The 11,901-nt window shown below is 40.2% G+C and overlaps 1 protein-coding gene across 5 annotated transcripts in view; it reads right to left on the bottom strand.

Moving 5' to 3' along the window:
- Window positions 1–26: 26 nt before the first annotated feature.
- The window catches only part of obscnb (obscurin, cytoskeletal calmodulin and titin-interacting RhoGEF b), a 49,303-nt gene continuing 37,428 nt past the window's right edge, over window positions 27–11,901 (bottom strand). For all 5 annotated transcript variants that reach the window (XM_026312866.2, XM_026312869.2, XM_026312870.2 and 2 more), the window contains 25 exons: window positions 11,500–11,581; window positions 11,266–11,387; window positions 10,934–11,131; window positions 10,785–10,817; window positions 10,602–10,700; window positions 10,251–10,469; window positions 10,100–10,133; window positions 9,942–9,988; window positions 9,712–9,810; window positions 7,829–7,968; window positions 7,425–7,625; window positions 7,249–7,325; window positions 6,995–7,165; window positions 6,681–6,840; window positions 6,413–6,529; window positions 6,128–6,292; window positions 5,889–6,047; window positions 5,613–5,790; window positions 5,373–5,486; window positions 5,026–5,193; window positions 4,830–4,932; window positions 4,581–4,710; window positions 4,240–4,333; window positions 4,084–4,126; window positions 27–3,517 (listed from right to left, as the gene is read on the bottom strand). In XM_026312866.2, the coding sequence (XP_026168651.1) occupies window positions 2,407–3,517; window positions 4,084–4,126; window positions 4,240–4,333; window positions 4,581–4,710; window positions 4,830–4,932; window positions 5,026–5,193; window positions 5,373–5,486; window positions 5,613–5,790; window positions 5,889–6,047; window positions 6,128–6,292; window positions 6,413–6,529; window positions 6,681–6,840; window positions 6,995–7,165; window positions 7,249–7,325; window positions 7,425–7,625; window positions 7,829–7,968; window positions 9,712–9,810; window positions 9,942–9,988; window positions 10,100–10,133; window positions 10,251–10,469; window positions 10,602–10,700; window positions 10,785–10,817; window positions 10,934–11,131; window positions 11,266–11,387; window positions 11,500–11,581 (4,064 nt within the window). In that variant the 3' untranslated portion in view covers window positions 27–2,406. The remainder of the gene's footprint in view (window positions 3,518–4,083; window positions 4,127–4,239; window positions 4,334–4,580; window positions 4,711–4,829; window positions 4,933–5,025; window positions 5,194–5,372; window positions 5,487–5,612; window positions 5,791–5,888; window positions 6,048–6,127; window positions 6,293–6,412; window positions 6,530–6,680; window positions 6,841–6,994; window positions 7,166–7,248; window positions 7,326–7,424; window positions 7,626–7,828; window positions 7,969–9,711; window positions 9,811–9,941; window positions 9,989–10,099; window positions 10,134–10,250; window positions 10,470–10,601; window positions 10,701–10,784; window positions 10,818–10,933; window positions 11,132–11,265; window positions 11,388–11,499; window positions 11,582–11,901) is intronic.

Below are 11,901 nucleotides of genomic sequence, written 5' to 3'. Positions count from 1 at the left end.
AAACAAGAAACTGTTCGTAATTCTAATGTAATTTGCAGAACATTTATTTGATTCAGATTTAACACCAAGTACTTAAACAGGTTTCCAAAAACTACACATGTATAGTACAAGCAGTTACACTATATTAATGCCTTTTTTAAATACATACAGTAACATAATCCAGGTAACTAATTAAAATACCTTTAAACAACACAAACACCACACATCCTTAAGGAGGCAGTTAATCCTGTCACTGTTTAAATGAAATTGAAAAGGTAGTAAATATGGAAGTTCATTCTGGTCTTTGCTCATATGCACAGTCTTTCTTTCTCAGTGCTTAATTTGTTGATTTTATGTTCACATTTTTTTAAATCTTTCATCCAGACCCTGTCATAACACTCAAATAGTCCCTCCTGGTGTTGCTCCACTTAAAACAGTAAGTCTGCTTTAAGATATGAAGTGCTTGGAAGTGCTCATGTGCAAGTCCTCTTCCTTGTACTCAGGCAGCTGTTACATGCTTGCAGAACTTATGCGCTTGCATTTTAGTGCATTAACAAAACCCCCCAGTCATTAAAAAGTCAGTTACCGAACCACCTTGGTGCCGTGTTTGCTTTATTTTTAGAGGTACCCTTATGGGCCAGTTACTTCATCCATTCCTTCATCTCTCCTGGGCTGTTACATGTACTTCCCTTTGTTGTATGACCTTTGGAATGAATAGAGTTATGCTTCGATCACCAGCTTCTCTAGTCCACATTTTGAAGTGTCTTTGAGCAAGACACTGAACTCCCAGACATATATGTATGCTATGGAATAACTGTTTATTCCAAAATTCATACAGGAAAAGGAAGTACATGTAAACCCAGGAGAGAGGGAATGGGGGAATCTGATTAAAGTGGAAGTAACTGCCCATAAGCGAACAGCTAAGACGTAAAGCAAGTGCAGTGACAAGGTGGCAGCATAGCTGTTTTTTATATATTGGCAAGGTTATGGCACTGAAATCTAAGAACGGGAGCAGAAGTTTAGCAAACGTACCGCAGCAGCCAGAGAACAAGAAGGACGACATAAATGTAAACACATGAAATTTGTACCTTAGCACATATTGGAGAAGAGCGAGATTTGTGCACAATTGGGGACTATTTGAAGACGGGGTTTCGAAAGAAAGTATTACAAAGTGAAGATGAAATCAAAAATTGCACCCAATTTGATAGACCATGCTCTTGAACAAAGGCAAAAATAAACCCCTTATAAGTAAATTTCTGAGCTCAAGTACTTTGCACAAACATTTGCCCATAATCAGATAGCCAAGTCAAATTACTTTAGAGAAACACATCATACATGCAGTCACTCATTTAAATATCTATCACATTCATATGGATAATCCCTGTGATGTCCTGTGAGTTCACAGGTCATTGTACTGCAGAAACAGACAAATGTCTGACAATGCTGAGTATAACATTCAATTTACAATTACTGGTAGAGGCATCTGCAAACAAAGGCTGCAACATGTAAATTCATCTGCCAAAATGTCATATTTGTATAAGCTGAAGAAATTATAACCACAACAGTCAAGAACCTGTTTCAAACTGACTATTTGACTGCACATCTTTGAAATAAAAGATGAAAAACAATTTAACTGAAATAAAAGCTCGTGACAACCAGAGTTCTGTTGTCATGTTTTCATAATCGCTTTAAATTAACTTATAGCAGTAATTAAAGGACACATGTAGTTATGACCTTAATACTCAACTCCACATTTCCTACTCCAGGAATCCAAGGCACTGCAAAAGTGCAAAAGGCAACCAGTTTTTGAAAGGTATAAAAGTGAAACAGAAAAAATAAATATATATCTAAACTTACTGCACAGCTATCTATGAATATAGCAAGATTCATCACTAAAGCTAATGCCTGGATCGCTTAATATTGAGTTAACGTTTGTGATTTCATTAACATATGTAAAAGTGAAATTAATATTAGCAACAGATGATGAAATTGTTTATCAGTACAGTGCTGGTTTCTGTCCACCACATATATTGTACAAGACATATGAATGACATAAGAATTGTAATGGATCAGTGTGGGACTGAAACCTGCTCACAGTGACATAATTACAGCTGCATTTTCCAACTTGCCTTGTCCAAAGACACTGACTGTTAACCATTTGGCAAGAAAAAGGCTACCAGGAGCCTATTTTCTGATGGGAACTTTCAAAATGGAATGGTTTGTCAAATGCAGTAAAATTGCTTAAGAGGTGCAATGTTAGAAGGTGGTCAGAAGGTTGCATTCTGCAATCTCACCACTAGATGCTGCTAAATTGTTCACATTCTACACATTGCACCTGTAGGGTTAGGATATATTGTTTTTCTCATGTAGAAATGTCTCTATTTAAGACTAAGACGGTTTGTGGTACCAAATTAAAAATGTCTGCTTCTACTGGTTCTGATAAAGATTATCTCTAATTTGGAGAGTGACTGGGTTTCCCACTGATGTGTAGCCATAGGTCTGAGTTGACACTTTGGTTTTAAAGCTCTGCTGCCCACCCTCAACTCTCTGCACCTCTGAGCAGTATGAAGGTTTCACTTCCAGCTTCGTGTGGCTCACCTGGATGGGGATATGCCTCTCCGTCCTGGACTGTGCGCCACTGATCTGGGGGGCAGTGGATGAGAAAAGGCTGCTAGAGAGATGCTCCCTGTAGGGACCGAAGAAGCTGGTCCTCTGCCTCGGTATCACAACAGGCTGCCCCACGTTGAGGAGCACTGGCTGTCCCACTGTGGACCCGCCGATCTCTCTCTGGAGTACAGATATTTCACAGGGCTTCTCAGCAGTGACGTGGGCATCAGTGGAGCCATACGTCTCTCCTTCTTCGGGAACATAGTCCTCCAAGTCCTCGAGGGTCAAAACATGATCTCCTTGTTTGAGGACTTTAGGTTCCTGGTTTTTGAACAGATCGTGATCATTATCTTCATCTTCAGGTTCAAAGATGACAGTCTGTTGTTCATCCAGGTCGTCACTGTCCCCTTCAGCCAGAGTTAGGACAGATGAGAGTTCAAGTGACTCTCCAGAGACAGAAACAGGGGGAGCATTACTCTCCTCTTGTTCCCAGGTAAGTGGCTGGTTGTTGACATCTCCCTGCAGCTGGGCCTGAGCCTGCTCCACCAGCTTATTGTTAGAATTGTTAGCATTTGGGTTTTCCGGTGGAGACCTTTTAGATCTAGAGGGAGTGGGTGTACGATCGGACCCTGCAGGTGAGATACCTCTCCTCCTGGGCAGCCTGGGAGATTTATTGACCTTGTACTCGATGACCTCCTCTACTTCAACCCATCTGGGCTTGCTCTCCATGACACGAGCTTCTGCACCCTCTGGCTCAGTGACATAGAGGGTTGGGATGGTGGTCTTTCTTGGAGTGGGTATCCTCCTTGTCCTGGCAGTAGGGGACTCTGGGGTTGAGGTCTCTGAGCGGTGGACTCCAGTAAGAGTCAGGCCAGGGGATCTATGTCTCCTCATACGTGGGCTCTTTACCACAGTGGTTATAGTTTCTTCACTAGAAGAAAGAAAAAGAGGACCACTGATATTAAAGCTGCAGACTGTCTCCACAAAATACTGGGCTGAATTTTCACACTGATGTTTAAAGCTGGTTGACTTAAATGTCCTCTCATATGTCACCATTTATGTTGAGCTGTGTAACTAATTAGAAAAAGGTGACTCTCTAAAAACTGGACTGTCTTACGTAAACGTATGCCAAAAGCATCCAAAAGTTACCAGGGCACTCTTACACTATCTTAAAAAAAAAAAAAAGTTTGTTTTTCATGACACCACACAAAGGTATACTTACTTTCATTCTATTTAGTACATATAAATACTGTATGAGGAGCTGGACTAATAAAATTACTGGTTAGAGAAGACTGAACCCTGGTGAAAACAGCCCATCCTTTTATCATCCTTGAGTATGAATGATCTCCTTGCACTCAGACTATAAATACTACAAAGAAATGCCTACATCGAGCCAGATGGACGGCACACATATGAAGAAGTGCAAAATTTCCCTCTGCCTACGTTCTATTTAGCAAGTAGCAAATAGCAACGAGAAAAATCTTTGTTTACACTTACATGATGATGGTTTTCTTTGGTATTTTAGTCTCCTGCTCAGTAACTATGAAAAAAGCAGAAATAAAACAGATTAAATAGACAAAGCAAGATGATTAGTCTAAGCTGTGAAACGTTATACTTTTCATCTTATTTTTAACTTAAACTTAGTCTTCCTACCTTCAATAGTGATGGCCTGTTCACCGGTGCGAGCCACAACAGAGGGTAGGATTAAATCAGCAGCACACCTGGCACTACCCAGACGATTGGACAGCTGGCAAAAGGAGAGTGATATATTTCAACCCTTACAAATGAGCTAGAGTTACTAATTGATCTCAACTGACTTACAGTCAATTTCTGTTGTAAACACAATTAGAAGATCAAATTACTGTAACTCAAAGTAATTTTGGGCATAGTTTCTGCAATAGCTAATGTTTGTTTATTCTCTCCACATATTAATTTTAAGATTTTCCTGATATTCAGATATAATGCGAGTATTATACAGAATGGTGTTGACGAACCTCACACTCATAGTGTCCGAGGTCTCTCTCTGTCGGGGTTTTTATAACCAAAACCAGAACCCCACTACGGAGCTCACTGTAAGTCTGATACTTCTCCTGGTCAGTCAGCAGTCTGCCATCTTTGAACCACCTTGAACATGAACACACAGAAGGGCAGCCAAGATTAATGCTCACAGGGTCACATGATTTTTAAATAACTAAAATCATTTGCCAGTTGCATAGTAACCAATATAAATCATGCATGAATACCTGATCTTGGGTTTTGGTGCGCTCTGTATGACACAGGTGAACTGAGCATCCTCACCAGCAACAAAGACAGCGTTCCTCATTTTATTCACAAAGCGAGGAGGTACTGTAAGAAAAACACCAGAATGTATTACATGCGGGAGTCCAAGAAAAAAAAGTCTTCTGGGGTGATGATCTCAGAATCAGCTCACTCACTTACCCTGCACTGTGATCTTTCCAAGTGTGCTGGCATTGCCAGCTGGACTGGTGGCAAAGCACATGTACTGGCCAGAGTCGTCTGCTGTCATGTTGTCGAGGATCAGCGTGCAGGAACCATCGGGGTCTTCAATGATGATGTGATGAGGATCTGCCTCCACTGTACGCCCATCTGCATCCAAAAAGTAAACACCATGCATGCTGAAACACATCTGGCCTCAGATATTGTTTGTATACAAAAGTTAGCCTGTCAATCTTTGGTAAGGCTAGGAATTGTACCATTGCTCCCTATTTACATACTGTAGGGGAGAGGAAATGACTTAAAAGAAATATTGAAAATGGTGTACATACCCTTGTACCAGGTGATCACAGGTTTGGGTACTCCAGTAGCTTTGCAGGCCAGCTTTACAGTTTGTCCCAGTTCTGCTGTGCAGTTTGCAAGAATTTCATCAAAATCAGGAGGACCTAGGAAAACAGAAACCATGAAAGGCTTAAAATGTGAGAACATAAGAAAGAACATAAGAAAATCTCAGTCATACAAGAGAGACAGTGGTAAAGAAAAAACTGAAATAGTGTCTGTGTCCCACTCACTCCATGCTGGCATGCTGTAACGTTGCTGCAGTTCTCTGAAGTCTCTCAACCATGAGTTCTTAATTGTAACAGTTCGGGCTTGTAAGGTGTATTTCCTCACAGAGTCCTCACGTTCATGCCAGATTTCAAAGGCACGGTCATCACCCTCCACTGTCTCGTTGACATCGATATTATTCAACTGCAAAAAATGAAAGAATTCATAAAACATCATTTAGGCTAGTGATCAGGAAAGGTCAGTAAAAAAGCCTTATGATAAGGTGTGATTTAAAGCCTTACCTTCATCATGTTCTTAAAGACATATGTTTGTGTATCAGTGTTGCTGTCTCTCTTAGGTTTGCAGATTATGCAGTAGTTTTTAAAGAGGAAGACATGGCGGTGGTGCCCTCTAGTGGATGTCCTAATTCCAGGAGCTCCCTCCCACACTTGGAAGGGTCCCTGGTGCAACATACATAGACAGTGAAACACAAAAGCAAGTCTCCAACCAGTAAATTCCTTGGTTAGTAACCATATCCTACCTGTCTAATTGGCTCTCCAAGTACTTCCAGTGTGGCAGGATAGTTCTCAATCATGGATACGTGGTGAGTGTTATCAGAGCGCTGAGGGAGCGCGGACACCATTGCATAAGCTTCTTCCAGGAGGCAGCAGTTCTGTCCATTTTTCGCCTTGTTTCGAATGAGCTCCTAAAGATTTTAGTGCAGAAATTTAAACACATCTGAGGTGATACAGGTTTAAAAGTGAGCACCTTATATATGTAAGAGACCTATCCTAATCCTAAATTTACATCAGTCTCAAACTGTCACCTTGAGGAAAGCCTTGTATTTCTGAATCCTCTCTAGTGGCTGTTGGAGGTAGGCATTGATGCTGCGTACAGGGGGACCTGAAGGGTCGGCACAGCTCTGCTCTTTTTCAGTGTACTCCTAGAACAAGAAAGAAAAATACTTCAATTAAATCCAAGTAGTTATGCTATTTATAAAGACTTTTATCAATCACATCAAAGGTTTGGGATTTACCAAGTACAGCAATAACAGATGTGGTTCAACATAAGAAGAGTTATTAAAAGAGTGTTACCTTGAAGAATTGGTGGACGGTTTTCTCACTGACAGCCGATTCTGCCTGTCTCTGTCCAACAAGATACTGCAGGTACTTCTCAAAGCCCTCCTTATTCCTTAGGAAGCACATGGCTATATCATCATCAGTGTCACAGTCATTCAACTTTGGAAGGAATCCCCTAAAAACAAAATTATGGAGAGGAGTGGTTCAGAAAATTTCACGGTCTTTCCTAAATATATATGTATTTTTTAAAATCATATTGTTCTCTGGGTAGGATGCCAACACGCTCATTCATCTGACAATGATGACAAGCAGTTAAGAGGTGAGCTCACTTGCTATGGAAGGACTTGATATCATCAATGTTTCTGAATATGGCTTCCTTGTGGCTGGTGACATCAGGTGGTGCATCAGGGCAGTCGGCATGCTTCAGGTGATGGGAGGTAAAGAAATCTATCTCCTTCACAAACTCTGATTCGCTGTTTATCAAGTCCTGGATCAGTTGGCTAGGGACATGCAATAATAGTCGGTTATATTACTTCCTTTCATTCCTGTATTTGCTTTGTGAATGTAGAAATGCCGCACTTACAATAATTTCTTCTTGTATTCGCCTTCGGAAACCTCCTCTACACTTGTCTCTGGAAGGTCACCTGCATCGGCAGACAGCTGAAATAACACACGTCTTATTATTGAAATGTTCAAAGGCTTTGAGACAGTGTTCAGATGTTATGTTGTTGGATCAGTAACTGTAGTCTGGAGACATACCTTGAGTTTCTTGTCCAAATAGGCTGGTGAGACCCAGCCTTGGCGGGATGGAGTAGTTTTGGTCGGTTTGGTCCGGACTAACCATTTCAGTGGATGAGCTGAGTCCAAAACCTCAACATACTGTCCCTCCTTCAGTGAGATAGTTTCCTTGCTTGCAGGGGTGGGGTTGTAGTCAGCAGTTGCGACATAGATGTCAAACATCTATAGAAACATGCATATCAAAGATAATACACATTAACACACATCACATTTGCTGTTGTATGTTTTTCTAAACCTGCAGCCAATAAGACTTTTCTTTCATTTCCAGAATGTTTGCTTATTTTAGGGTGGTTTATCCATGTGTATGACCAGAATAAACAGATTCTTGTCCACTTTATACTACATGGATAAGTTAGACATCCCACCTCTCCCCTGGCATCTCCCTCATCAGACTCTGAGGAGGAGTCCGCGATGAGGGAGGGAGGACGGGAGCGACCTTGATGAGGCGATGGCGATGGGGTCTTGGTCTCATCATCACTGTCAACACCAGGTACACGTAATGAAGCTGGGGCAACAAGGATGGAGGGAAGTAATCAGAGGAACACAGATTAATTATGTAAACAACCTGAGCATGAATCATTCATGTAAACTGTATTTTGTCAATGTACCATACAAACATGATGTTCAACAAAGGGAGGGGTTATCATTTTGTGCTTTGCAAGTTTTATGGCATGAATTTACATAGGTTAGTATTTACTGCATTCAGTTTGTCAGAGCTTGAGGCTGAGGCAGGACGAGGTCAGTTCAAAGTTACACTAATCTGCTCAGCTTCAGTCACAGATGACTACAAGCAATAAATGACTGTGCTGGCATCTACTAGTGCTTCATTTCCTCCCCCAAATAGGCGAGTAATGACCTGATCAGATCAGAGTCAAACGCTAAGATGAGTTTACTGGTGACTAGTTATTGCTACTGACTGTGTTAGTATTGTGACAACATGTGAAACAGAACAGATAAAGCGTACTGTGCGAGTTCGCCACATCCATGTCTATCTCTGAGCATGTATCCAAGCTGTAAGTTAGTGGGACACAATTTGAAAAGACAAATAAATGCTGATGCATTAGGAGATGGAAAAGTGCATGCATAGCATGAAATAGAGAAGGCAATTCTGGAAAGTGTGTGAACAGTTTGATTTCCTGTGTGTAACAAAAAAGCAAGTCAAAATAATTTCCACAAGTCATGTCCTTTGTGACCCAGTTCTCACTAAGCAGTGTTCCTTGTATGTTCCTTGTATGAAAAATGTATTGTTATGATGAAGCTGATGGACTTGGGATACATACTGGTAGTTTTGGGCCACGTTTTCATCCACTGGAGCACTTGATGATTCTGTAAACTCTCTGAATAACAAATTAATGATTGGATGAGAATTTAGTTGCTTGGAGTGATAAACTGATGGATGTAGTGAAGTAATGATGTTTGTATGAATCAATGAGAGGTTTTAAGTGATACAAACAGGGGTAAAGCAAAACATGCTGAACAACAGCAGACAAACAAAGTTTGTCAAGTTTGGTGCCTAAAAATCTAAAGTGAAGTGAATTCTAATTCAAGAATTGAAATGTTTCAGCAATCAGAATAAACATTTTCACAATTCTTGAATAATTGGACTGCGACTGCAATGTCACACTAAAAAATATCACGCAACATGTGTGCATTGTACTTTCAGCATCATCAGCATTAGAAAAGCAGAAAACCAAACAGGACAGCTTGTATGCTTCATACACAGTATTAGAAAAGCATTATTGAGTTTAAGTTAGCAAAGTGATAGGCAACCTGCTGATTTTTATTCCAACCACAAAGAAAAACAGATGATTTCAGAGACTGGGTGTCCCTCTGGGAGATTTGTCCTCAACACTGAAATCACTTGGTATGCAATTTGGCTGGACTGAAAACTATATACATTTGTGGATCTAGGTGATAGGTTGCCTATCTTTGACCTATGATATGTTACGTCATCCGTTAGCATGTTGAATGTAAAATGAAAAAAAAAATGAATTCCACACTGTGAAATGTTGTGAGAATCATTGCACCCCTCCTTTATTATGCTTAGTTGAACATGCTGTTTGAATGTTGACTGAATTTACACACAGACAAGAGGTTTCACACCTAACTGCCTTGCCTGGAGTTGTTCTGTGTTTTTCATACTCTCTAAGCTAAATACTAGAAATTGGAACTTGGATTTCTATCAAACCAGAATCTAATAGTCTAACACTTTAATGCATTAACAGAATAGTCCATAGTGTATACTTACCTTGGGTGATCTTCGCTGATACCATTTCAGTGATCTGGGAGGTGAGTTTCATAAGGAATTCCTCTGTACCTACTTCACCTAGGTAGGGTATTTTACTCTCTTACAGTGGAGAATGGAAAACAGGTGGACGACACAGAAGAAAGAAAACCATCAATGTTGTAGTATTTATTACTACACATAACTCATATTACTATAAACAGATAAATCTATGGCAGCGTGAAGTTACTCACCTTGTCTATGTTTTTCTTCTGGAGGACTAACTGTAATTCCAAGAACCCTGAGGAGAATGAAAGGGTAAATTCTTTTTTCAAACATTTGCATGTACTTGAAATGTATTGCATATACTTTTTATGTGTATTTGCATTCTGCATCCTATAGAGATACATACTCTGTGGCTTTGGTGTCTTTCTTTGTTTGTGGAGCTAGAGGAAAGAGGGCAGGAAACAAGTACAATCAAACTCAGCCTACTTACAATCTTTTATTGTAATGATAATCTTATAGGTCAATATAACGCTCCTAGATATCTTTGTTATCCTTACTGTCATCCACCTCGAGGTGGGCAGTGCAGATGGACTGTCCTGCTCTATTTGTGGCGATACAAGTGTAGGCGCCTGTGTATTCTGTGCCAACATCCATCAAGATGAGACTGTGCTGGCATCCAGAGCTAGCTATTTTGTATCCCTTGGTATCAGGCTTAATCCACAGGACATCCTCTTGTGATTCCTCTTTGAGCCAGGAGACCATGGGAGCGGGAGACCCTGAAAGAGTGAAGGTGAGTATGAAACTTATATATAATACACTTTGCATGAGACTTTCTTAAGCCTTGGAAAGTCTTGAGTCACTTCAGTGAGGTCTGATTCTGTTAAGATGAAATAGTGATGTGAACAAACCTTCTACTTTGACAGAGAGAGTGATGCTTGCTCCTTGTTTCACCTTCCTGTTGCTGAACCGTTCAAGAAAGCGTGGTGGCACCAGGGGCTCTTTGAAGTCTGGGAAGATAAGTCCACTCACATATAATATATTCTATCTAGAAAAGTACCTCCATCATGTTTGTAAGATAAAAGATAAAATACCTTTTTTATCTTGTGGCATAATCTCCCCTGGACCTGTTACAAAGTACAGTTATTACTGTAAACATCTGTAAACATCTTAACTACACATTTTAAGCTTAAAGTAATTGAGTATCTCATGCTCTTAACACCGTAGGTCTTTGCATACGTACTGAGAACTATCAGTTGGGCAGACGAGTAAGCAGAACCAGCTGCATTGCTGATGTATGCAGAGTACTCGCCCATATCTTCTTTCTTCACCTCCAGAATCTCCAAGCCATGAACATCTCTCTCTGCAAACAACAGAAGCCTTCCTGAGGGCCGCAGAGGATGGCCATCTTTGAACCAGTACACTCTTGGTTTGGGGAAGCCTGGAAGACAACAGATATTTCAGAAACATTATTTATTCATAGAACATTTTGTATAAGTTGATTTTAGAAATCCGGTGTTATTTGTTTTATTTGCATTTGATGAATGAACTATTAACGTGGGTTAATAAACTTACCCTTTACCCTGAGCTGCATCTTAGCAATCGGCGAACCTGGACAGACATGAACATCACGAAGTTCCTCCACAACCTGTGGTAGCTGATCATCCTCAGTTACAGATTCAAAGGTCTCAGTTTCCCTGCACAATGATAGTAGAATATTACACCTCAAGAATTTGGTATTTATTCATATTGTAAAATACTTTATCAACATTATAAGCAACATTAAAAAACTGTTGACAGTATATTCACCTGGACACATATCCCTTGGCACTGACATAGGAAGATGTTTCAGTGGCATCAGCAGCAGTGTCGTAATCTGAGCTGCAGGACACTGACGGAAAATGGTTGATGCACAGCATTGTACAAAGATCACAGAAATCAGCGACAATGTGTGTATCAATGTGTGACTTTGTAATTATTCTAAAACAAGGTTGCCTTTTTTTTTTTATACTGTATAAATTCAAAATCTAGACACAAAATGATAAATATAAAGTCTAACAACACAAATTTGATATTTATAGTATGTACTGGAACTGCGCTGGAAATATCTCAAAATATCAAACTCAAAATGTCAAACACACACACACACACACACACACACACACACAACTACGGATTTTAACAATGCTAAAATGTTTTTGGGTTTGCAGT

Source organism: Mastacembelus armatus, chromosome 17, assembly GCF_900324485.2.
Source record: "Mastacembelus armatus chromosome 17, fMasArm1.2, whole genome shotgun sequence".
In the NCBI taxonomy this organism is placed as follows: domain Eukaryota; kingdom Metazoa; phylum Chordata; class Actinopteri; order Synbranchiformes; family Mastacembelidae; genus Mastacembelus; species Mastacembelus armatus.
The sequence above is the reverse complement of the archived record's forward strand: the minus strand, read 5'-3'. Positions and strand labels throughout refer to the sequence as shown.